The 23,204-nt window shown below is 42.7% G+C and overlaps 1 protein-coding gene across 1 annotated transcript in view; it reads right to left on the bottom strand.

Moving 5' to 3' along the window:
* Positions 1-262: 262 nt before the first annotated feature.
* The window catches only part of LOC135204661 (zinc finger protein 572-like), a 30,839-nt gene continuing 7,897 nt past the window's right edge, over positions 263-23,204 (bottom strand). Inside the window, exon 2 of the mRNA XM_064234811.1 lies at positions 263-3,391. Coding sequence (XP_064090881.1) covers positions 2,094-3,317 — 1,224 coding nt within the window. The 5' untranslated portion in view covers positions 3,318-3,391 and the 3' untranslated portion in view covers positions 263-2,093. The remainder of the gene's footprint in view (positions 3,392-23,204) is intronic.

Here is a 23,204-nt window from a genome sequence, read left to right on the forward strand (position 1 = left end):
TGAATTAAGAGGTAACTACCTAGTAAGATGGTAAAGTTTTAAACTTCTCCCTCATAGCAGGATGTGTTTGTTGGTTTTGTAATATTCTGTTTTTGTTAAGACTTTTTAAACTGATTCACTTCATCAAAGAAAATAATCCTGAAAAATGAACAGTTTAGTCATCTATACAATTAACTTTTGTCAGTGTAGAATATTATTCTGATATTATTTAAGTTTTTATGGGGTCAAATGAAAGATTTGATTTACGAATAAACTATTTTTTTTATTATTTAACCATATTTTTTAAAATTTGTACATTGAAATAAAACTAGAAAAGGTTTTAATCTAACCAGAATAATACGTTACTTCACTCATTTACAAAACAAGTCCAGTCTCAATACTTTTGACTGATTAACCTAAAACAAAATACTACACCGCCCACTGTGTTTAATGAGCTAATACAAAGTATTAGGATTTACTTACTAATGCTGTATCACATTCTTTGTAAAAGATTAAAACTAAGAGCATTTAAAAATAATAATAAATTAAAACTGCACTTAATTTTCATTGATATGTAATGAAGAAATCAATCTTTCTATTCATATTCATGTCATCCAAAGACAAAACTAATTCTTCATTTGGAAATCATACAAAGAGCACACAGGAACCAAAAAAGTGAAGAAGACACAAGAAAATTTCTTAACCTAGCATGCAAATGAAGAGGCGTCACCTGCGTTTTCAGTGACCCTCCTCTAGATTCTCCTTCTCCTTTTTGATTAACAGCAATGATGATGGTCATGAATTGGATCATAAAAATATAAATATGGTTTTTCCTTTAATAGTCCCTTAGGTTGCTGTTGCATTTTTTCTATAGATTTTGCAGACAAGAATTATCTCCATATCAATTGCAACTTACTTTGGGGTGCAAAACATTAACAAATCTTTCAGTGCAACTGAAGATCGTCTCTGATGAGTGACTTCGCTTGTGCATTTTGACACCTGAAAAACAGTCTGACATTCAGAACCAATGACTATGATTTGCAGAATACAAGACAAAAATACAACACGCAGTGTGAAAGAACAATATTTATCCTCCATGGGTGCTGACATATCTTATGAATCTACAAGAGGAAAATCGTTTTAACAACTTGTGGAAGAGTGTCGTCTTTCTTCTCAGTTAACACATTCATTCTAATATGGACCTAATAAAGAAGACTTCTTGGGAACCCAGTGCAGATACAGGCATGACTTCTTTCTAGCATGAGTATTCACATGTATTTTAAGACACCTTGATTCAAAACATCTCCTTTGCCATGCAGGAGACATGAATGGCTTCTCTCCAGTATGGGTTCTCATAAGGATTTTGAGAGCAGAGGAATACTGAAAACCTTTACGGCATTCGGTGCATTTAATTGCCCTCTAAAATATTATGAGTTTGCATGATTCATCTCAAAGCACTTGAAATTGTCCAACATATTTGATATTAGTACTGGAGAACTTCCTCTCTCTACAATGTTTCCATTGTGTCCTTTGACAGTCTCAGAAATAAATTAAAACATGCCTTTATTAAAATGCACTAAAAAGTAAAAAAAATACATATATTTTTTTAAACATATCAGAATTTTCTCTTACTATTATAATCATATCTATAGAAATAAAAGCGTAGGCCTCAAACATGGAACGAAATGCTATTAGAAATAGAAAAATGTATTTCTTGTAGAGAAGGGGAGGGAAGGAGGAAGGGGAGGGAAGATGAGAGAAGGGGGGAGGGGGATTGAAGAGGAGGGAAGGGGAGGGAGAAGGAAGAGGAGTGAAGGGGGAGGTGGATGAAGACAGACTCTACAGAGTCAAAGAAGCTATGAAAAATCCAAAGAAGAGTTTCTGACAAATCCTGGGGATTTGCTGTGAGAAGTCACTAAAGGGTCACTAGAGGTCATTGCTGCCCTGATCCTGTAAGATTGTATTGTCACCAGGATTGAGTGACCAGGCGAGATTTCAAGTCCATCAGACGAAGGGAACAGGTCGAAAATTGAGTTGCAAGATTTAAGGACAGACAGATTCAGGAGTCAAGATAATTAACTTAAAATACATGATAAAAGCTCATTGGACAGAGATCAAGTAAACAGGTTCTGTCTAGTGTGAATTCTTGTGTGTCTTTTGAGAATACCCGGAAAAGAAAAACAACTTTGAGATACAGAGCATGTATATGGTTTCTCACCTGTGTGAGTTCTCATGTGATATTTGAGATTAACTGATTGAGAGAAACTTTTCTGACATATAGAGCAAGTATATGGTTTCTCTTCAGTATGAGTTCTCATGTGTCTTGTGAGATTACTCGACTTATGAAAACTTCTTTGACATATAGAGCAAGTAAATAGTTTCTCTTCAGTATGAGTTCTCATGTGTCTTGTGAGATGACCCGATTTATGAAAACTTCTTTGACATATAGAGCAAGTATGTGGTTTTTGTTCAGTATGAGTTCTCACGTGCACTTTGAGATTACCTTGAAGAGAAAAGCTTCTTTGACATATACAGCAAGTATATGGTTTCTCTCCTGTATGAGTTCTCATGTGTACTCTGAGATGACTTTGATGAGAAAAACTTCTTTGACATAGAGAGCAAATATATGGTTTCTCTCCTGTATGAGTTCTCATGTGCCTTGTGAGATTACCTAATTGAGAAAAACTATTTGGACATCTAGAGCAAGTATAGGGTTTCTCTCTTGTATGACTTCTCATGTGTCTTTTGAGAGTACTTGACTGAGAAAAACTTCTTTGACATGTACAGCAAGTATATGGTTTCTCTCCTGTATGAGTTCTCATGTGTTCTCTGAGATGACTTTGATGAGAAAAACTTCTTTGACATATAGAGCAAGTATAGGGTTTCTCTCTTGTATGACTTCTCATGTGTCTTTTGAGAGTACTTGACCGAGAAAAACTTCTTTGACATATAGAGCAAGTATATGGTTTCTCTCCAGTATGAGTTCTTATGTGGGATTTCAATTGGCACATATTTGAAAATGTCCTTTGGCATTCAGGACAATTTATTTGTTTCCCTGCTGTGTTGTTTCTACCCAAATGTCTATTTTCCTCAGCAATACAGATCTTCTTTCCACTTTCATCATCACAGCTTGGAGAGCTGTACTCCTCACACATAATAGCTTGGGAGGAACAGTTCACATCAAATTCCCCACCGTCAAAAAATTCTGGTTCTGCCTTGACTTCTAAGAAGGGGTCTGCAAATGAAAAGCCTTCCCCTGTGTTTTCAGTAAGATCCTCCTCCAGATTCTCGTTCTCTTCTTTGATTAACAGCAGTGATGATGATTTTTCTGCTTCCATTTTCACAAGATGTTTTAAGTGTTATACTCAATCCTTGTTAGGATCTGAAGAAATTTTCTTCTGTTTGAAATAATCTGAAATGAAATAAACAATCTGAGAAAAACATGTTCTGAATAGCACCGTTCATAACAACTCTAAAGTAGGCATCCTCAGGGAAAACAAATACCACAATGCAATGATAATTTGGACATAATTGGTCTCAAAATTAACAAATTTATTCATGCCAAATTTGGTCAACAATTCAACTAGATTCTGTTTACCATAAATTACCGACTTACTCTAATTTTGACGATCAAATGAACATCATCTTTCCTACATGTGTTGGGAGAATTATAAATCTATTTTTTTCATGCTAGCCTGCAGAACTAATATTTGCATGTACCTTTCACGTCCATTAAATGGTCAACAAACCTACCAGCATTGAATCATAGATATTAGATACAAACATTAAAATGCTGCATAAATATGCGTACACATATAATGCAGTCACATATATACCCTTTAATTACATATATATGGAGAACTTATGCCCCAAAACACTAGGCCAGAAGCCAGCTGGTCTCTATGGAATAATATCACTGTAACTTGTTCCCGGTTGTTTCAAGTCAAAGCAACCTGATTGCCCCCAGTGCTTGGGGAGCGATGGAGCTCCCTCCAACACCCAGCCATTCCTTCCTTTGTGGTGTCCAGTGTATATTGGAGGCTTGACAACTCTTTGTTGTATTGGCCGGCAATCTTACCTTTAGTTATCAGTTCATTTGTCTACATTATTATGGATGATTTATCCAGTCATTGCAGCACGGAATCATCACCTTCAAAGAACACAAGATGCTGCACTTCTTGCCACAAATGGCTAAGAGTCAAAACTTGTTTTTGATGGTCATACTGTCTGTTATAATTGTAGGGAGTATGACTGCTTCGAGATTAGCTGTGATCAATGTACGGATTGGTCTTATTAGGACTAACAGCAAGTGCAAGATAAGAGGTAAGAGTGTGGCTTCAGATGTGCAGGGTAGTATTGTAGGCAGTCCTTCAGTCTTGCCCAAGGATGTGCAAATTTTTTCAGTTGCCAGATCTTGCACTTTTACCAGATCAGTGTGAGGAGGTAGATGATTTGCTTAAACCTGCTACAAAGTCTGAGATCAAGCGTATCTTATGATTATTTGAGCTCTATCCTTTATAACTTTAGAGATCAAGTCGATAGTCAGATCAAGGATTTAGCTGATGTTAAGGATTTGGCTAATCATGTTTATTCCAGCCCTCCTGCTCCTGTTCTGGGTTCACCAGTGAGTGACCCAGTCGCAACACAGTTGGTGCATTCAGTACCACCCATTCCACAGGAAGTGGGAGCATACTCACTGGAGTGAATAGCAGGACCTTTCCCTTGATATTCAGCTAGATACAGATAGTGATGTGGATCTTGAAGGCGATTGGGAAGATCTGGGTAGGCCTAGGTTGGAAGGTTATGTTACTGAGACTTTACTTCAGGTCATGCGTTTGTGTATGTTATGGGATGGCAAGCTCTTTGACCTGTAGCGAAATTATCACCTATGCAGTATTTTGGATTCCGTGGGGTTAGGTTAGGGTCTGGCTCACACTGTCACATGCATGATGGTTGGAATTATCCACCTAGACCACTTACTGTTCATTCTGAGTCAGGGGATAGTTTGGTGTCTGGTGTGGGTAATAACCTTGATGTTGAGACCTAATGCACATTCTTAAACCTAATGTGAAGAATGGTGTTGCTATTGGAAGGGAAAGGAAGGATGTTCTTGGCAGGGTGAAGTCGTCTTCTGTAGAAGCCCTTCATGCCCTGGCTAGTGGAGAGGTCTCAGTTTGGGTCGCAGCAGACTGAGTCGTCCTTACAGCCCTCGATTGCTACTTCTTCGTCAGTTGGGGTGGAGGAATCTCAGGAGATGCTTGTTTCTGACGGGGGTGGGGAGGATCAGAACTCAGTTCCAGTCTTCAAATATTGGAGAGACAGTTGTGTATTTTTCCAGTAAGACTTGCGATTCTGGGGTTGGAGAGGTAGCCTCAGTGGACATGTAAAGGGGCATGCAGGAGTATGTGGTGGAACTTTTCCCTGAGGCTATAGGTCTTTCGGCTCAGGCTAAACAGTGTTCTTAACGTAAGGCATCCAGGTTTGTTAGGGGAATGTCTGAGGAAGCATCACCTTCCCATCCACAGTGGAACCTTCATGAGATTATTGAAACATTACTAATGACAGGGTAATTGCCAGGGTTTTAGAGGGTATTCCCATCTCTACTTTGCCATCCAGGAAAAAATATTTCAGATTTTCAGGTTAATCATGTTCAGCTCAGACCTTGAAAGAGAATATGGCTAACGTGTTATCTGCTGCTGGTAAGTCTTTGAGAGCTATTCCTTAGTAATGAAGAGAACAGTGGAATCACCTCAACTTCCATCAAAGGGGTACTGCAGTCTGATGTTCGTTGTCAGAAAGGCAACGGGAGGCTGGAGACCTATTGTAGATCCCTCTCATCTTAACAAGCATGGGCTCAAGACTCCATTCAAGATGGAGACCCCCAGTACAGTTCTTACAATCTGTCAGGACGATTGGAAGTCTCCATTGAGTCACGGATGCATTTCTTCAAGACCCCATTCACCCTAAGTCCTGTCATCTTCTCAGGTTTTGTTGGGATGGGAAGGTATGGCAGTTTTGGGCAATGTGCTGTGACATTTCCACTGCCCCTCAAGTATTTACTCAGTTGTTGACCCAGTGTCAGGTCTCCTTCACTCTTGAGGCATTCAAATACTCAGGTATTTACGTTTACGACAGTTCCTGCCAACGACGATTTTTCAGATACATATATGATAAAAAATCCATTTCTGGTTTGCAGTATTAATAAAAAATCGGTTTCTTGTTATGGTACAATGCACATTCCAGGGTTGCAACATTTCTCCAATGCTTTTTACATCGTATTTTATGCAGAAAGGTTTCTGACTGCAGGTGTACTAATTATTATATTTAACTACTTTAGTGTTCGCTGCCGCCTATGTGGCGCCAGAGGAATTTATTTCTAGTGATTAGAAATTCATTCTTGATATAATGTGGTTCGGATCCCACAATAAGCTGTAGGTCCTGTTGTTTAGTAACCAATTGGTTCCTAGCCACGTAAATAAAAATCTAATCCATTGGGCCAGTCCTAGGAGAGCTGGTACTCAGCTCAGTGAAACTAAGACAGCCTTAACTGCATTAGTACAGGCAGTCCTCAGTTATCGGTGGACAAGGTTAATGACAATCTGGTTTTATGGGGCTTGTCTAGTGACATAAAATTGGCAATTTATGGTGCCATAAAATGGCGAGTTCCAGTTATGGCACTGATACATACCTAACAGAGGCACCATTAACTGGTTATCGATGCCACAAGCGCCATAAATCGCAGTTTCAGTTAATGGCAGTTTTTGCTTATCAGCACCCCATCGAGAATGGAACCGCTGGCAATAACTGGGGATGGCCTGTAGCTGACCACAGCTAATCATGTTTATTCAGGTTGAGGACAAATGGGTGCACAACAATACCAAACAATGCTACTTCACTGATGTGTTTGCCGCTAATACGCTAGGTTAATTCTCACTTTGTTGTTGTATTTCATTGGCCTGAGTTTATGCACCTTTACTATGGCTCCTAAATGGCAGAATACTTCATTTGATGCCAGTGCATCCAAGAAGAGGAAGTCCATCACCACGGAGGTCAAGTACGATGTAATTAAACTTTCAGAGAAGGGAGAAAGTAACACCGAGATAGGTAGTCCTTTGGGGCTTAGTTGGACAACAATGTATTCTTAAGCATGTTAAAGATGCTGCACAAATGAAAGTAACAGTGATTAATGAGAAGTGACGTAGTCAGAACATTGTGGCAGAGGAGAAGTTATTGATGAACTGTCAGTAAGACCAGAATCAGCGACAATTTCCAGTGAGCTTAAGTGTGATCCAAGAAAAGGCTAGGGAGCTGCATGCGGCAGTAGTGAATGGGCAGGGCAGTGCTAGTGAAGAATTTTCTGCCAGTAGAGGCTCCTGCAAATTTGCACAACGTGAAGCTGCAAGGTGAAGCAGCTAGCACTGAGAGTGAGGCAGCAGAAAGTTTTCCTAGTGGTCTGAGTGGTTATACTGCTGACCAAGTGTTTAATGTAGATGAGACAGGGTTAGTATTGTGGAGGAGGATTCCCAACTGTACATATTTTTCCAAGGAGGAGAATTCAGCACCAGGTCATAAAGTTGGTAAGGAGAGACTGACTTTACTCTTTGGGGCCAATGCTAGTGGCAACTTGAAGCTAGTGTATTTGGCAGAAAACCCTAGGGCTTCTAAGGGCATTTTCAAGAGTCAACTCCCTGGCATTTGGGAGTCTAACAAGAAGGTTTGGGTTACCTTGATGGTCTTCGAAGACTGGTTCAATGATCACTTTGTGCCAGTACTGGAACAGTAGTATTGTGCCTCAAAGGCTCTGCCTTTTAAATCTTTCATATCCGATTAGTTTTGAGTACTGTGTCCCCAGATATCCGAGGTGTCTGGGAGCGCTCGACAGTGCGAAAAAATTATCATTTTGAAAATTCCGCAAAAATATAAATTTAATGTCAACAACGTTCATTTTGCCGTCCTTTTTTTCTAAATGTTAGTATTTTATGGTGGAATAGTCAGAATAAGAGTCCCAGCCCTCTAAATACGAAAAAATGTGAGTTATTTAACAAAAAAACAAAAAAATCTTTACTTTTTTTTATATTTAAGTTCCTAACCCAAAAACTATGAAAGTCAGGCGAATGAATTATTTTTTTATGAGAAAGCCAATAAAATTCCCTAAATATCGACATATAAATAAATGGAAAACGAATAAGTCCAGCCAGTGAAAAAATCGATAGAAAAGAGGATAAGAAACATAGCGCTCCGCCCGGTGCATAGTGAGAATTATCGCTAGAATTTTTTTTTTTTTTTTTTTTTAAGAGCCCTATCTCGGTTATTTTTCATTGAAATTCCTTTGTAAATATACGAAAATGTAGAGGAAACGTTGAAGAATAAAGCGAAGGTCAAGAAAAATGGCTTTGGATACGACAACAGTTTCATTTTGACGTTATAAATTGATCAAAACGAAAAAAATTTTTACCGTTGTCAACATTTATTGCTAGAATAACAATTTTTTGAAGAGCCCTACCTCGGTTATTTTTCATAGAAATTACTTTGTAAATATACGAAATTGTAGAGGAAAAGTTGAAGAATAAAGGGAGAGTTAAGAAAAATAGCTTTGGGCTCATTGAGAGGGAAGTGTAGGTGCGATCAGCTGATTTCATTGTGAGAATTTTACTACGCCAGGGATTTGAGCATGTGCAGTACAGAAACTACTTTGCTGGCGCATTGATACCCGAGATACACGGTCCATGGTATGATCTAGCCTATGGAAATCGCTACTTGTCCGAAAAAAAAAAAAATGGCTCTACCACACGTACGAAAAATTTAGGTAAATTTTACGTAACGCTACGTCACTTGGATAGATAGGGGATAGAGTATTTTTACGTACTATTACGTCAGTTGGACATGAAAGGGTTAAGGTCTTTCTTGTTTTAGATAATGCCCCTTGTCACCCTGCAAATTTGAGCAGCATGTACCCTAATATGGAGGTGGTGCATCTTCCACCAAATACAACTTTGCTCATACAGGGAGTCATTGCTAACTTCAAGGCATACTACCTGAGGAGGACAATACGCTCTGCCTTGATGGCTGTCGAAGGTAACAAGGAGTTGACATTGCAGCAATATTTTAAGGGCTACAACATTGCAGATACAGTGAAGAAAATTGCAAGTGCTTGGGAAGAGGTAAAGACAACAAATTTGAAAGGGGCCTAGAAGAAACTGTTACAGTTTTGAAGGGTTTGACCAGGCAGGAGATGTTGAGACTGTGACGAGGAAGATCGTTGGGCTAAGGAAGAGGCTAAAACTGGACTTAGAAGTTGAGGATGTTACCGAGCTGCTGCCCTCCCAGGAAAGGAGTTGTCATCAGAGGACCTCATTAAGCTGGAGAAGCAGATTACCAAGGAGGAGTTAGAGGTACCAGACCCAAAGCCCAGAGCATTAACTGTCAAAGGCTTGTCAGAGGGTTTCAATCATCTGGAGCGAGCTTTGGCATATTTTGAGGCTGAAGACCCTAACATTGCAAAGTATGAGAAGGTTCACAGAGAGATCATGAATTTGGTAACCCTTTACAAGATGTTGATTGTTGAAGGAGAAGCAGATGAAGAAAAGTATGCAGTCTAGGGTAGATGCTTTCTTCAAGAAGAAGTCTCCAACACCACCTCCCACTCCTAGTCTAGGTAAGAAATACTGAACTTTTCCTGTTTTGCTTACCACTGTAATATCACAATTTTTGAGAGGAAATTGTATTTTTCCTAACTATACAAGCCTGAGTCTTTTACATTAGGAATTACTGTAAGTGTAGGCTGGAATACAGCCATTAAATCCTTGAACAAGGTGATTAGGCAGTAACTACCATCTGGTAGGTGGGTAGGCCCACCTGCCCGGATGTAAACACTTCACTTTGCCTTTTGGCCCAGGTTTCAGATTGAGGGGTGGCATGAGGTGGGCATTAATGTAAAAAGGACCTCAGGTTTGTATAGTTAGGAAAAATACAATTTACTTCCAAAAAATGTGATGTGTTCCTACACAATATAAAAACCTTGGTCCTTTACATTAGGAAGACTCACTAATCGGTGGGAGAAATGTGAGTGAGCCTCTAGAACTGACTGGAATTCAGCACACCTGGGCTATTCCTCCTGGCCGTAAGAGTGAGGAGTGCCCTGCCTCTGACAACTTGATCGGAGCATAGGAGCTGCATGATCAAGAGTTAGACCTCTGGGCCATTTTGAAATGAGTGAGGAATCATAACTCATCCGAAATAAGCCTGGGAAGAATATTTAGAGTGGAGGCATTAATGCAGAGTTCTGGGAAGGGTTTGCATTATTGCCAGTCTCCTTCCTCTCCTTGCTACAAGAAGGAGTGGGATTGCTTCTATGATTCTGATAAGAAAAAATAGAAAGGAAACTCAATGTGCAAGCTTACCAAATCAACCGCCTGACCAGCAATTGTAAGTTCGAGTCCTATCTTCAACCTGCAGGAAAATGAGTAGTAGTACAAGGAGGGGAAGGTGGAGAAGCCAGTCACTCTCGCATCCTTCTTACCCATAGAACTGCACACCATAAGTGAGATGCAACTAGTCCTCTTGAAGGAACCGGGTAAGCAAACACAACCTGTGAGCATCCTCCACTGATCAAAGGAAAAGAGGTTCCAAGGAAGTCTGCAGTGCATAAAGGTATTGACAATCAATGAAGGGTGTCGATCCTTCATAGGTTGAGCAACATACAAATAGGGAAAAGTTTGACTGATCTGGATTAACCAATACAAAGTCCGCAGTGCAGGAGATCACGAATGATTCAGACTCATAAACAGAAGCCGAATGATTGTGCTTCTGCGCATCACAACCAACCCCCCTCCTTTGGAGGGTGATGCTGAGAACAACAATACAAATCGTCTATCTTCTAATCAGTAGTTGAATCTCACCCAAGGAGAAAAAATACTACTTAGAGAATGACTAAGGTGAATGTGGACCTACATCTTCACAGTTGAATCGAGAGAAGTAAACTCTCACGATTCTGATCATAGAAAAAGTCCTGTCGATTTGTCATACTGAGTTGCCTGGTAGTGCATTCCATGTTTGGCTAGAACCATCGAGTGCAAAAAAAGACAATCGAGCATCTACGTTTTAACCGATATGGGAGGGAAGAAAACCCTCTTGTTCAGTAATAATGCAAAGGCTGTGGTGTTGTTGGTAAACAATACCACTAGTTATTTCAAAATCAAAACCAGAAATATTAGGAGGCCCAAAAGGCTGTCCTGAGTTTCAAGTTAATTAAATGATGGTACTTTTCATCTCGGTCACATACCAGAAAAATTAACTTACAGATATGCACCTATTATTCAGAAGATTCAACTGATAACAGAAGCATGTTGTGAGAGAAATATGCTAGTATATTTTTAGGATCCTTTAAATAGCACTCCAGCCTAATTCTTCTTTACTTGAGAGACAAGAATAAGTACTGGAAGCAAACCTTCATTCTCTAATGAAGAGAGCGAAGGTGAAGTTGTCCAGAAGGGGGACTTCTACGGTGATAACAGGAGACCACAGATGACTAGTTCAACCAGTGGTTGTTCCCAAAACAGTAGCACTGGAGAGGTGTTCAAACCTCTCGGTGCTATCCATCCTGAACAGATTGACATATGTTTGATAAGATCCTAAGATTGAACCAAAAACTTAGTCTCTTGGATTTGAACTCTAAGGAGTTGATTCCATATGATTCCTCTTATTTCCTTGTTTATTCTGTTCTTGCCCGCTCTTCTCTGAACTTGTGATGTTCTCACTCTGTTAAACATATATTTATTTACTACAACCATTTCGTTTGCACAAACACAAGCGAAAGCTGAGTGGAGTTAACTGCAGTAAAAGCTGGCGAAACTTGCCACATCTTGTTACGCAACTATCTTCTCTGTGTTCGAGCCTCATGAAGAGGACTGTGCAGAGGACCTCCTCCTGTCTCCTTCAGATGCCTTGTCCTGAGGAACAGCAACATCGATCTTGGCACCTGAAGAATAGCCACACCTGGCTTTCACAGGTGGGTCTGAGTTACCAACACGGCTCGGTCCCTTCTCTCATCCTGCGCCACTATCGTGATGGAGAGAAGTCTACCTATCACTGACTGGAGTTTACAACCTTGGGGGTTGTATACTCGGAGAGACCCGTACACGGGTATACCTGACGCAGCCCTGGTTCCATGAGCAGTGCCCTTGGAACCAGTTAGGAGAACGAACCTGGGTTCGAACTTCTGGGGCTCCTGAGACACTATATTTTGGGGATAGTGTCCTGGTTCCCGCTACGGTAGGAGCAGTTGAGTAGAAGAGACAGGCATTTGCTCTCAAAGAGAGACTTTTTAGGGGGCGGAGAAAACACCTACCTCTACTTAGGCTGTGGAAGCCTTTGAAGAGGGAAGTTAGGGGACGTATGATGAGGAAGACAAAAGATGATGACCCCGTGAAAAACTTGCTGCAACACGGAAAGGTAGGGTGCTATGTCATGGCAGGAACTGCACTGATCAAGAGCAGAGTTCGTTCTGTACTGGTAAAGGCTTTTCTTGCTATCCAAGCACTCATGATGGTGAGTCCTCAGTGAGCGCTATAATTCGTAATTATTTCCACTCCTGGCAAGAAAACCTGACTCTTGTAAGACAATAATCAGGCGAGCCTTGTCTTGCCCTGATATACTCGACGATATGATGAAGCCGAGCACTCAACAAGCGCCAGCGAAACCAAGGGATCTAGGTGCTTGGCGAGACTCCTGATTATTGTAATAATTATCGGAAATACCCGTTGCCCAAGTGTTTTGAAATCATAGAAAACCAAATCACTCTGAGAATGCCAGAAATTCCAAGGAATTTAATGGCTTAGTGAGACTCTTGATTTTTGTAATGACAGTTACCGGGGATGTCTGTCTCACCCAAGTGTTTGGAAAAAACAGTAAACCGTAACAATCTGAGAATGCCAGAAATTCCAAGGAATTCGAACATTCAGCTAAATTCCATGGTACTGTAATAACAATTATCAGAATTCTCATCTCGCCCGAGTATTTGCAGATCATAGAAGGCCAAAACACTCTGGGAGTACTAGAAATTCCAGAGAATTTAAGCACTTGGCAAGATTGGATGCCCTTGCTTGCCTTGCCTCGCTCTGAAGAAGCGCTTTCCTGAAACTCTTGCATGGCAGGGAAAACTTTCGCCGCCACAGAGACCAGTTGGCCAATCAAACGTGACCATGGTCTGGGTGGAGTTCAGCGACTCACTCCTTTCTTCCACTCCATGCCTGAGTTGTGATGGTGAGCAATCTCAGTATCATCAACTCTGGATGCATGAAAATCCGTAGATTTACATGCACTTGGGGAACCTCACGAATGAGCGAGCAACACGGAACTAGTCTCAGAGGCAGAACATCTATGACTAGCAGTAGAAGTGTGAACCGAAGTTTGCGCTTCTACAGCTTCCGACTCGCTAGACCCTGGGGAAAACGCGATGGTTCCTGTTCCAGAAGGAACAGACGAGGCAGCGGAAGACCCAACTGCCTCCTCAGTTTGAGGAGGCAGACAATTAGAAATCCTGTGATGAGACTTCTTAAGGTGGGAGATTAACTTCTCCTTCTTCAGCAGGAGCCTTGGGAGTCGAAGGGGTGGAGGTTGAAGAAAAATATGATGAATACAAAGAGGAAGATGACGACACTTGACGAGCTCTCTTCCTCCTCGACTTCTCCAAATTCTGCAAGACTTCTTCTACATGATGAGGCCCATATACCAGCAGAAATAGAGTTAATAATCACAGGGATACCATGAAGGCATTGTCTAATGATGAAACTGTACAATAACAGTGACAAATGAATCCACCAGGGGAACAGTACACACACTCAAGGACCAATATCACAGCATGCTACGAGTTACAGGTACAATTCCAAGGTAGGATGGTCAACAAAAAGAGATATCCAACAATCTACTGTGGTTATCAACACAGTTAGCCTGTAAAAGAAAGAAAACATGATTTTAAAAAATAAGGATACTCCTCTCGCATCCAAGGGCACCGCCCTCCAAAACGAGAGGAGATCCCTCAAACACCGACATCACATGCTAACTCCTCTATCTTTGTCTGATAAGCTAGAGAAAGGACAAAAGAGAAGAGGAAGCACCAAAAGAAATTCAAAGGACAAACCTCCGAAGTTCCCCTCGGTGATTTCCAAAGCATAAGCATTGACTGTGGATGAATACATTATCTCACCCTGACATTAAAGGATGAAGATATGTAATAAGGGTCTTGGCACAAATCTTGCCGCCGACCCCTAACGCTAAGCAGAAAAGCAGCTAGCAAGGCTATCACAACAAGTGGGTTTGTATATTAATTATTAACATCAAACACAGTACATACATATTAATTCAAAATAAGAAAATAAAGATCCCACCAGGAAAAAGTTGATTAATGGCTGGTCAGCAAGAGCTCACAAACATACGTCTTCATCGGAAGACAGCCAAAAGCAAAGTGTAATGTTTACATCTGGGCAGGCAGGCCTACCCACTTACCAGACGGTAGTTACTGCCTAACCACCTTGTTCAAGAATTTAATGGCTGTATTCCAGCCTAAGCTGAAAGTAATTCCTAACGTAAAGGACCGAGGGTTTGCATATCGGGTAGGAACAAATAAAACATGTTATAAATTATAGTCAATTTTATAAAAGTGTTAGTGGACTGTAACTTATATTTACTGTAGTACATACACAGCATAACCCAATAGTCTTTATCATTTGTATCATTGCAAAACTGATGCCCAATCCAGATTCCGCTGAACATGAACCAGTACCCAACCCAGCAGCCTCTCCAGCTCCATCAGGTAAAGAATTCTTAATTAACATAATTTCACTCTTATCATTTCCATGCTGTAAACTGTTTGTACTACATACATACAAACAATATGTAAAATGTTTACTGCTGCATAAGCTCATTTTTTCCATTATGTATCATTCCAGAATTCTTTGATAGTGATGAAGACCCAGAAGACCTTAAATCCTTCCAGGGTTTTGATATCTCTCCAAATTCATCAGGTAAGGAATACTTAATTTTTTTTCAATGTTTTACAAATTGTTATAATTTTGAAAAAAGTGTATGTACACTACATGCACCAGTACTACTTTAGTAGGTGTGGCAACTTTACATAATTATTATCACTATAATTGAAGATCCAGATGTTACAGCCTTCTCCCAGCCCAAATAAGCTGATAATGTCCACTCTCCAATTCCATCAGGAAAGGAATTCTTAATACAACAATTTTAGAAAGTAAATTGTATTTTTCCTTGCTATACAAACCTGAGGCCCTTTACGATAGGAATTGCTTAAGGCGTAGCCTGGATATGGCTGCTGAAATCTGTAAACATGGCAGTTCGGTGGTTAACTACTGGCCCAATCATTGGTAGACCCTCCGAGCGGACATAAACATTCCAATTTGCTTTCGGCCCAGGTAGTAGATTGAGGGGTGGCATGAGGTGGGCAGTTAGTGTTAAGGACCTCAGGTTTGTATAACTAGGAAAAATACAATTTACTTTCAAAAATTGTGATTTGTTCCTATACGATATACAAACCTCCGGTCCTTTACAAGAGGAGGACTCACTGATTGGTGGGTGGAATCTGAGTGATCTTCAGTAAACCGACTGGGGTTCAGCCTACCTGAGATTTCCTTCCTGGTCGCAAGAGTGAGGAAAGGAATCCAGCCACTGAATTTTGATCGGAGTTAAGGAACTACAAGTTCATAGTCAGTCTTCTGGGTCTATTCATAAGGAGAGGTTGTGTCCCCCTTAAGAGACAGCTAAGAACCATTAAGTTGGAGGCAGAAGGGAAATACAAGTAATAAGTTTGTCTTATGTGTAAGCCCCCTTCCCTGCCTTGTGAAGGGACAAGGCAGATATTTGATTCCATTAACTAGTCTAAGAAAATAGATAGGTACTCTAAGGAGGGTCTTACCTGTATCTATATTGGTCCAGCATTTAACGGTCCGCATACTCTCTACCCAAAGGGAAAGAGGAGAGTGAAAGAGATGAAAGGAGAGTCAGTCACTTCACAGTCACTCTCATTCATATTGTACAATGAGGTGAGATGCGAATCTGTCCTGTTAGAGGAGCTGGGTAAGCTACACAACTTTTTGAGCAGCCACCACTGGTCCCAAGGAAAAAGTGTCCAAGGACCTGTGGGCAATATCTCAAAGGTAGTGAGAGTGAAAGTGGGGCCCCCCCCTTAAAATTGATGAACCAACAGGTTCTTGCAAAACGCGAGGAACTGGGTAATGCCCCTGACCTCGTGAGTTCTAGGATGAAGTGTACTGGTGTCATCACCAGCAGCAGAGTATGCCTTCTTGATCTTCTTACGAAGCCAGAAAGACAGAGTTATTGGACACCTCTTTCTTGGAACCTCTGTGCTAACTAAAGTTGTTGACACTCAGGCCGGAGACGTCGAGTCCTCTTCAGGTAGTGCCATAATGCAGCATCTCATCTGGATCATCACCAATGAAGTCACTCAGGGAGGGAGTGGTGAAGGACCTGAATCTAGCATCAGGGACCGATGAATTCTGAGTCTTCGCTACGAAGTTCGGGACAAAATGGAGCGTAACTAATCCCCATACCCTAGAGTGTTCTACATCAAAAGAAAGACCAAGTCGTTTGCCAGCTCTTTTTCCTGAAGCCAGGGCTAGCAGAACGACGGTCTTGAGGGTCAGATCCCTGTCTGAGGACCCTCAAAGAGGCTCATATGAGGCATGAGTTAGGCTTTGCAACACGAGAGTCATGTCCCACTCAGGAGGCCTGAGGTCCCTGGGCAGGCAAGACCTCTCAAAGCTCCTTATTAGTAATGACATCTTGAAGGAGGATGAGATATCAATACCCTTCAGCTTCAAGACTAGGGCCAGTGCAGCCCTGTAGCTTTTTACAGCTGAGACGGAAAGGAGCTTCTCTCGGCGAAGGAAGACGAGGAAATCTGCGACCTGCTGAAGAGTGGCTCTGACTGGAGATACCCAGTCTGTGACACCAACCACAAAAAACGACCCACTTTCCATCATATAAAGCTGCAGAGGACTGTCTGAGGTATCCTGACATTTCTGTTGCTGCTTGGCGAGAAAAGCCTCTCTCTCGCAAGAGATGGTGGATAACCTCCAGGCATGAAGACACAGGGACGACACTTCCTGGTGGTACTGTTAAATGTGTGGCTGGCACAGCTGGTTCTGCCCTGGGGGAATCTCTCTCAGTGCCTCAGAGAGAAAAGCCAGAAGGTCGGGATACCAAACAGCCTGAGGCCATTTGGGTGCCACCAGAATCATCTGACAATTCAGAGTGATCAGTGCCCTGCCAAACACTGCTAGAATCAGGCAGAATGGGGTAAAGGCGTAAACTTTGAGGTTGTCCCACGGATGTTGGAACGCGTCCTCTGCAGCTGCCTATGGGTCTGGAACAATGGAGCAGAAGGTCTCTAGCTTCCTGTTGACCTGGGTGGCAAAGAAGTCTATGACTGTACTCCCCCATAGGCTGAACAACCTTCCCGCCACATCTTGGTGATGGGACCACTCGGTCCCTATCACCTGATTCTGGTGGCTGAGCTTGTCTGCCACTACATTCCTCTTGCATGGAATGTATCTGGCTGACAGCTCTACCGAGTGTGCTATTCCCCACTCGTGCACCTGCACTGTCAAATGATTAGGTTCAAGAGAGGCGAGTCCCCCTTGCTTGTCGACATATGCCACTACAGTGGTGTTGTTGATCATCAACACCGCGAAGTGTCTCATCACATGTTCCTGAAACTCTTGGAGAGCCAGGAAGGCTGCCTTGAGTTCCAGGACGTTTATGTGAAGGTGCTTGTCCTGAAGGTCCCACACCCCTGCAGTCAGCAACTCCTACGGGTGTACGCCACATCCCTCAGTCAATACATCCAAGAACAGAGGCATGTCCAGAGGGGAAATGGAGAGATCCACTCCTATTATGATGTTCCTGTCTTCGAGCCACCAGTCCAAGGCTTCTCTCACCTCATGAAAGAGGGAGATGAGAAAAGAGTGAGGGTCGTGTGACTGAGACCAACACTCCCTCAGTCTCCATTGGAGAGACCGAAGATGAAGCAGCCCATGAGGGACCAGCTTCTCCAAGGACGAAAGGTGACCTGCCAGAGCCAAGCAGGCTGACCGTCTCGCTGCCTCCCTGAACCTGCTGATATGAGAGTTGAGGGGAAAACTCTTGCTGCTACTGTGTCTATCAGCATGCCTAGGTACAACATCCTCTGCTTGGGCTCGAGATTGGACTTCCGTGATATATCAGGATCCCTAGATCCTGTCAAAACTTGTCATAAACACTGAAGTGGTCGAGAGCCCAAAACAGAGTGCCCTGAATTGGTAGACTGTCTCTCCGAGAAGGAAGCGAAGGTACTTCCACATCTGGAAATACGCATCCTTCAAGTCCACCGTAAGCATGAAGGTGTTCTCCCTGATAGAGGCAAACATTGTTCATATCTCCATCCTGAACCAAGTCTGGCAAACAAATCGGTTCAGGGGAGAAAGGTCTATGACCAGTCTCCATCCCCCGAGGTCTTCTCTAAAAGAGAGACTTGGCCATAGAACCCAGGAGACCAGTTTGACATGACTTCTGCAGTGCTCTTGCTCAGAATCTTCAGCACTTCTTCTGCTAGTGCTTGGTGTTTCAATGATCCCACTACGTAGGAAAGAAGACGGACCAGGTGGTTGGTGAGGGGTGGCGGAGACTTGAAGGGGAGTATACAACCCTCCTGAAGGACATCCACTACTCACGGCTCTGCTCCATATCGCTGCCAAGTTGCCCTAAGGCTCAATAGGCACCCCCCAACCAATGGCAGCAGCTGGAGGCAAATGCCAACCCTAGCATTGCCCCTCCTTCTTCTTACCCTTACCCGACAGTGACAGTGCTCCCTTTGAGGAGGAAGAAAAAGGTTGGGTAGTTCCTCAGGGTCCCTTAGGAGTGGATGACTTCTATGGGGCTGAAAAAGACCTAGCCAGAGTGGAAGGTCTAGCCACAGTGGAATGAAGGCAAGAAAGCCACTGGCTCGTGAACAAGTTGGTACTTATCGTCATCACGACACTTGTCCACTGAAGCATCTACCTGTTCTCTATTGAAGAGAGAGGTAGAACCCAGCAAAGGTCCATTCCGTAAGGCCAAAACAGACTCAGATCCAAGCAACCTGGTTACTCAAGAGAGGATAGCATCATGCCTCTTGAGAACCAGGTTTGGCCACATGTCAGCAGTCAGTCTGGTGGGCCAGGTAGGTAATAGCCCTACCACCAGACTGACACAGTCTCCCGAGGGTTGATTCTTCCCCCGGGATGATGGCCCCAGAGGAAGCAGTAACCTTAGACACTGTGAAAGACCACAGGTCCAGCAAGGAGACTGCTTGGAGAGCCGCCATAGCAGTAGTTTCAAACGTTGCTGCCTCCTGCTGAGAGAGAGAAATACTCTCGCTCATCAGGTGCTGCAGCAACAGACCCGGACCGAGGCGAACCAGGTCTGGGTCCACCCGCTTGGTCAGTAGAGGCCTTTCCGTGGGTGTGTAAAAATGCCTTTGGCAAAGTAGAGGAGGGGGGAAGAAGTCTATGCAATCGGTTGGACCTAAGGGAATTCTCTTGTCCTGAAACAATATTATTCACCTGGTCCAACACTCTGTCAGCCAAGGCTTACCACAGAAGTCCCGTCAAAGCCCTGGGTTCCCTCTTGGGTCCCCAGTAAGATTCGAGATGGGAGGGGTGATTTCCTGTAAAGAAGGTCGCGGCTGCTTCCCTGAAATCATTGTGCTGATGTATCAATGCAACAATCTCTGCAAAGGTCCTCCATATCTCGGGGGTGTCAGAGGCTCTTGCCAAAGCACCATCTAGTCCTTCCAGAGATTCTTCCTCCTAATCTACTCCCCCACGTGAGAGACCCTCACGAGACCCCCTGGATCCATCCTTGACGACTTGAGGATACATTCGATGGAGTCCTAAAACCCCAGGGACATAGGCCGCCGAATCCCATGGAAAAAGCTCTAAGGGATTCCTAATATTCACCTCGCCCCTCCCGGTGTAGCCCGAGGAAGTAGAGGGAATAGGAGAGGTGGATCAGATGGTCTTACTCCTCCTGGCAGCACTGCTGCAGGGGGAGTGAGCTGCGCCCTTGCATCAACCCGTGGTGGTGACAAGTACGTGGGTCTAGGAGAGCACGATCACACAGACGATATGCTCTCCCGAGGAGAATGCATTGGTTCTTGCCACGCTGTAGCAGCGCTGGTAGCAGGACTGGTAGCAGCGCTGGTGAGAGCAATATCCTTGTTAGCAGTGCTTCTGCTAGCAGTGACGCAGCTCTCCACCTGGCGAGACTGAGCATCGTCCTCAAAATGCATCTCAGCACTCTTCGAGGCCGAATCCCCCAAGTGAAGAGGTACAGGGGACCTCCTCTTAGCCTCTCCCGATGCCCTATCCCAAGGGACAGGGACATCAACCACGGATCCTAACGAAGAATCAGGCTTGGTCTTCGCAGGTGGGTCTGAGCGGCAGCTCAGTCCTTTCTCTCCCCCGTTGCCACTGTTGTGACAGAGAGCTGACTCCCTGTCACTGACTGTGGATGTACGACTTCCCTTGGGAGGTTGTACATTCGGAGAAACTCACAAACCAGTCTTCGACATGGCCCTGGAACCAGAGACTGGAGGACAAACCTTGGTTCGTGTTCCAGAGGCTCCCGAGACTCTGGCCCCTGAGGGCAAAGTCTCAGTCATCAATTTTTCAGCAATTCACACCACAGGCGTATTCGGGGACGCTCGTAATTAATCCATTCATCTCCGGCTGCTCCTATTCTTCGGGAGACGAATAAGCGTCTATAGAGGATCCTCTCCCGAAGGAGTGGGAGAGCCGACGAGAGAGCCAACTGCCTTTCCCCCCCAGAGGGAGGACACAGACCCTTAGAAGCCTCAAGGTCATGAAACCTTCGAAGGGGGAGGTGAGGAGGCGGCAGACGCAGACTATGACGAAGATGAAAGAAAGATGACAACACCTTCCTCAATCTCTTCTTCTTCGACTTTCTCTTTGGCAGCTTCTGCAGGATCGTAGTCAGAGCCAACTAAAGAACCATGGAACTATAAATATGGAATGGACATGCGTGCATAAATGTATTGATGCTGATTGTCACTGCGCGGCACCATGGGAAAAGGTGGAGATGACGCTGAATTAAGCTATTAAAGCATAGTCTTCCAAGTACTTTTTTTCACTCTGTCGTCCTTAATTCTCCACCGATTTTAATAAATATAGGCTCATTGGAAAGCCCTTGCAAATCCCTTTTAAATGCATATAATTAAGCATGTAGAAATATGACGTTGCAGTTTTAAGTAAAGATATCCAAATATGCATTTTACCTGGGTTAATTTTTTACCCTACTGTCCGAAATTTTTCAATGAAAATTTGAATAAATTTATCATAATTTAAAAGCTCTTGAAAAGCACTTTCCAGTGAACCCACGAAGCATGTATATGTACTGAGACTGATTGAACCCCTTTTATTTAATATCCTTCTGTGTATCAAAGTCTTTATACTCTACTTTGCATTTTATGTACTACCTAGGTCTTATGACATTGCTATCCAGTCTGTGTCACCTAGGGATTAACCCTACCACCATGACACAATGGACTTAATTTGTAATTATGTTAATTTATGCTTATGGCTTACTTATACCAGTCATTGTTACAAAACGAAACACATTTGCTGATATAAATAATCTAATTTTACAGATCTTTTAATAATGTTGATCTCATTAATACTAATAATTTTAGGTCTATTTTAAATGTATTATCGTGTAAACAGAAATTACTAGATTGAATAATGTGTGCTACTGAATTACTTTAACCGAATGCAACAGATGTCCTAGATAACACAATGTTGTCATGGAAAATGAACTGATTACACTCCAATATGGCAAGGTGGGCCTTGTGATACAGGCTGGCTTACCAATAAATTACAGAATTTGTTGACAATTTTATGCTAAATGTACAAAAGCTGAACTCGTAACACTGAATATTACTGCCCCTTGGATGGAAAAAGTTTATTGCATTTCTGGTGAATGCTTCTATCCTGTAATGCCTGACTATGGAACCTAGCTACATGATAATAGCATAAATCAAAGTAAATGCCCACAATCAGGTGACACTGACTAAAAAGAATGTAAAAATGGAACTTACTTGTGAAAAGAGATGCCATGTTGTTTAGAGAATCTGTTTTTGTAGTTTGTACAGTTAATGGCAAATCACTGACTGCCATTTTTGGTATCATTATGTTTCTGCTTCACCTTCATTGGGGCCATAGCAAAACTCTCTCCACCCTTTGCAATGGCAGAATGCTGCACATTGCGATTTTGCACATGTCCATTCCATGTTGGTAGTTCCATGCAAGGGACATCAGCATGGGGTGGGCATAAAATGCAAAGGACCTCAGGTTTGTATAGTTAGAAAAATATAATTTACTTTAAAAAACTGTGATTTGTTCCTACACGTTATACAAACCCTTGGTCCTTTACATAAGGAAGACTCACTGATTGGAGGGAGGAATCTGATAGGGTCCTGTGAACAGACTGGTGTTTGCCCAACCAAGGTTCCCATCCTGGTTGTAGGAGTGAGGAGGGAAACTTAGCCTCTGTCTAATTGATCGGAGTATGGGAACTGTGTGAACAATAGCCAGACCTCTGTACCAATTCATAAGAAGGAGGCAAGTGTAGCCTCATATGAATAGCGAAACAAGAACTTTACAGTCGGAAGCAAAAAAACAAATATAGAAGTATTGGGTTTGTCTCATGCTAATGTCCTCTTCCCTCCTTGTTAGGGAAGGGATAGATACATGCTTCTATACCCTAATGAAAGGGGATAGAATCGAGCTCAGTAACATAGCTTACCTGCATCGACTGCCCATTCCAGCATGTGACGACTGCAGCTCTCTGCCCATAGGAAGAGAGACTAATGAAAGGAGGAAGAGAAGCCAGCCACACTCTCAGTCACACCTACATTCATACAGTTACACAAGGTGAGATGCAACTTTGTCCAGTTAGAGGAGTTGGGTAAGCTACACAACTTGTTGAGCAGCCACCATGGGTCCCAAGGAAAAGCTATCCAAGGACCTATGGGCTATATCCTGAAGCGAGAAGTAGGTGAAGGTGGTCTGGTTGGACCAAACCCCTCCTTCAATACCTGTAAAACCGACAGGTTCTTGCAGAAAACAAGGGTAGGACCAATATCTCTGACT

This window comes from Macrobrachium nipponense, chromosome 47 (genome assembly GCF_015104395.2).
Source record: "Macrobrachium nipponense isolate FS-2020 chromosome 47, ASM1510439v2, whole genome shotgun sequence".
NCBI classification, from domain to species: domain Eukaryota; kingdom Metazoa; phylum Arthropoda; class Malacostraca; order Decapoda; family Palaemonidae; genus Macrobrachium; species Macrobrachium nipponense.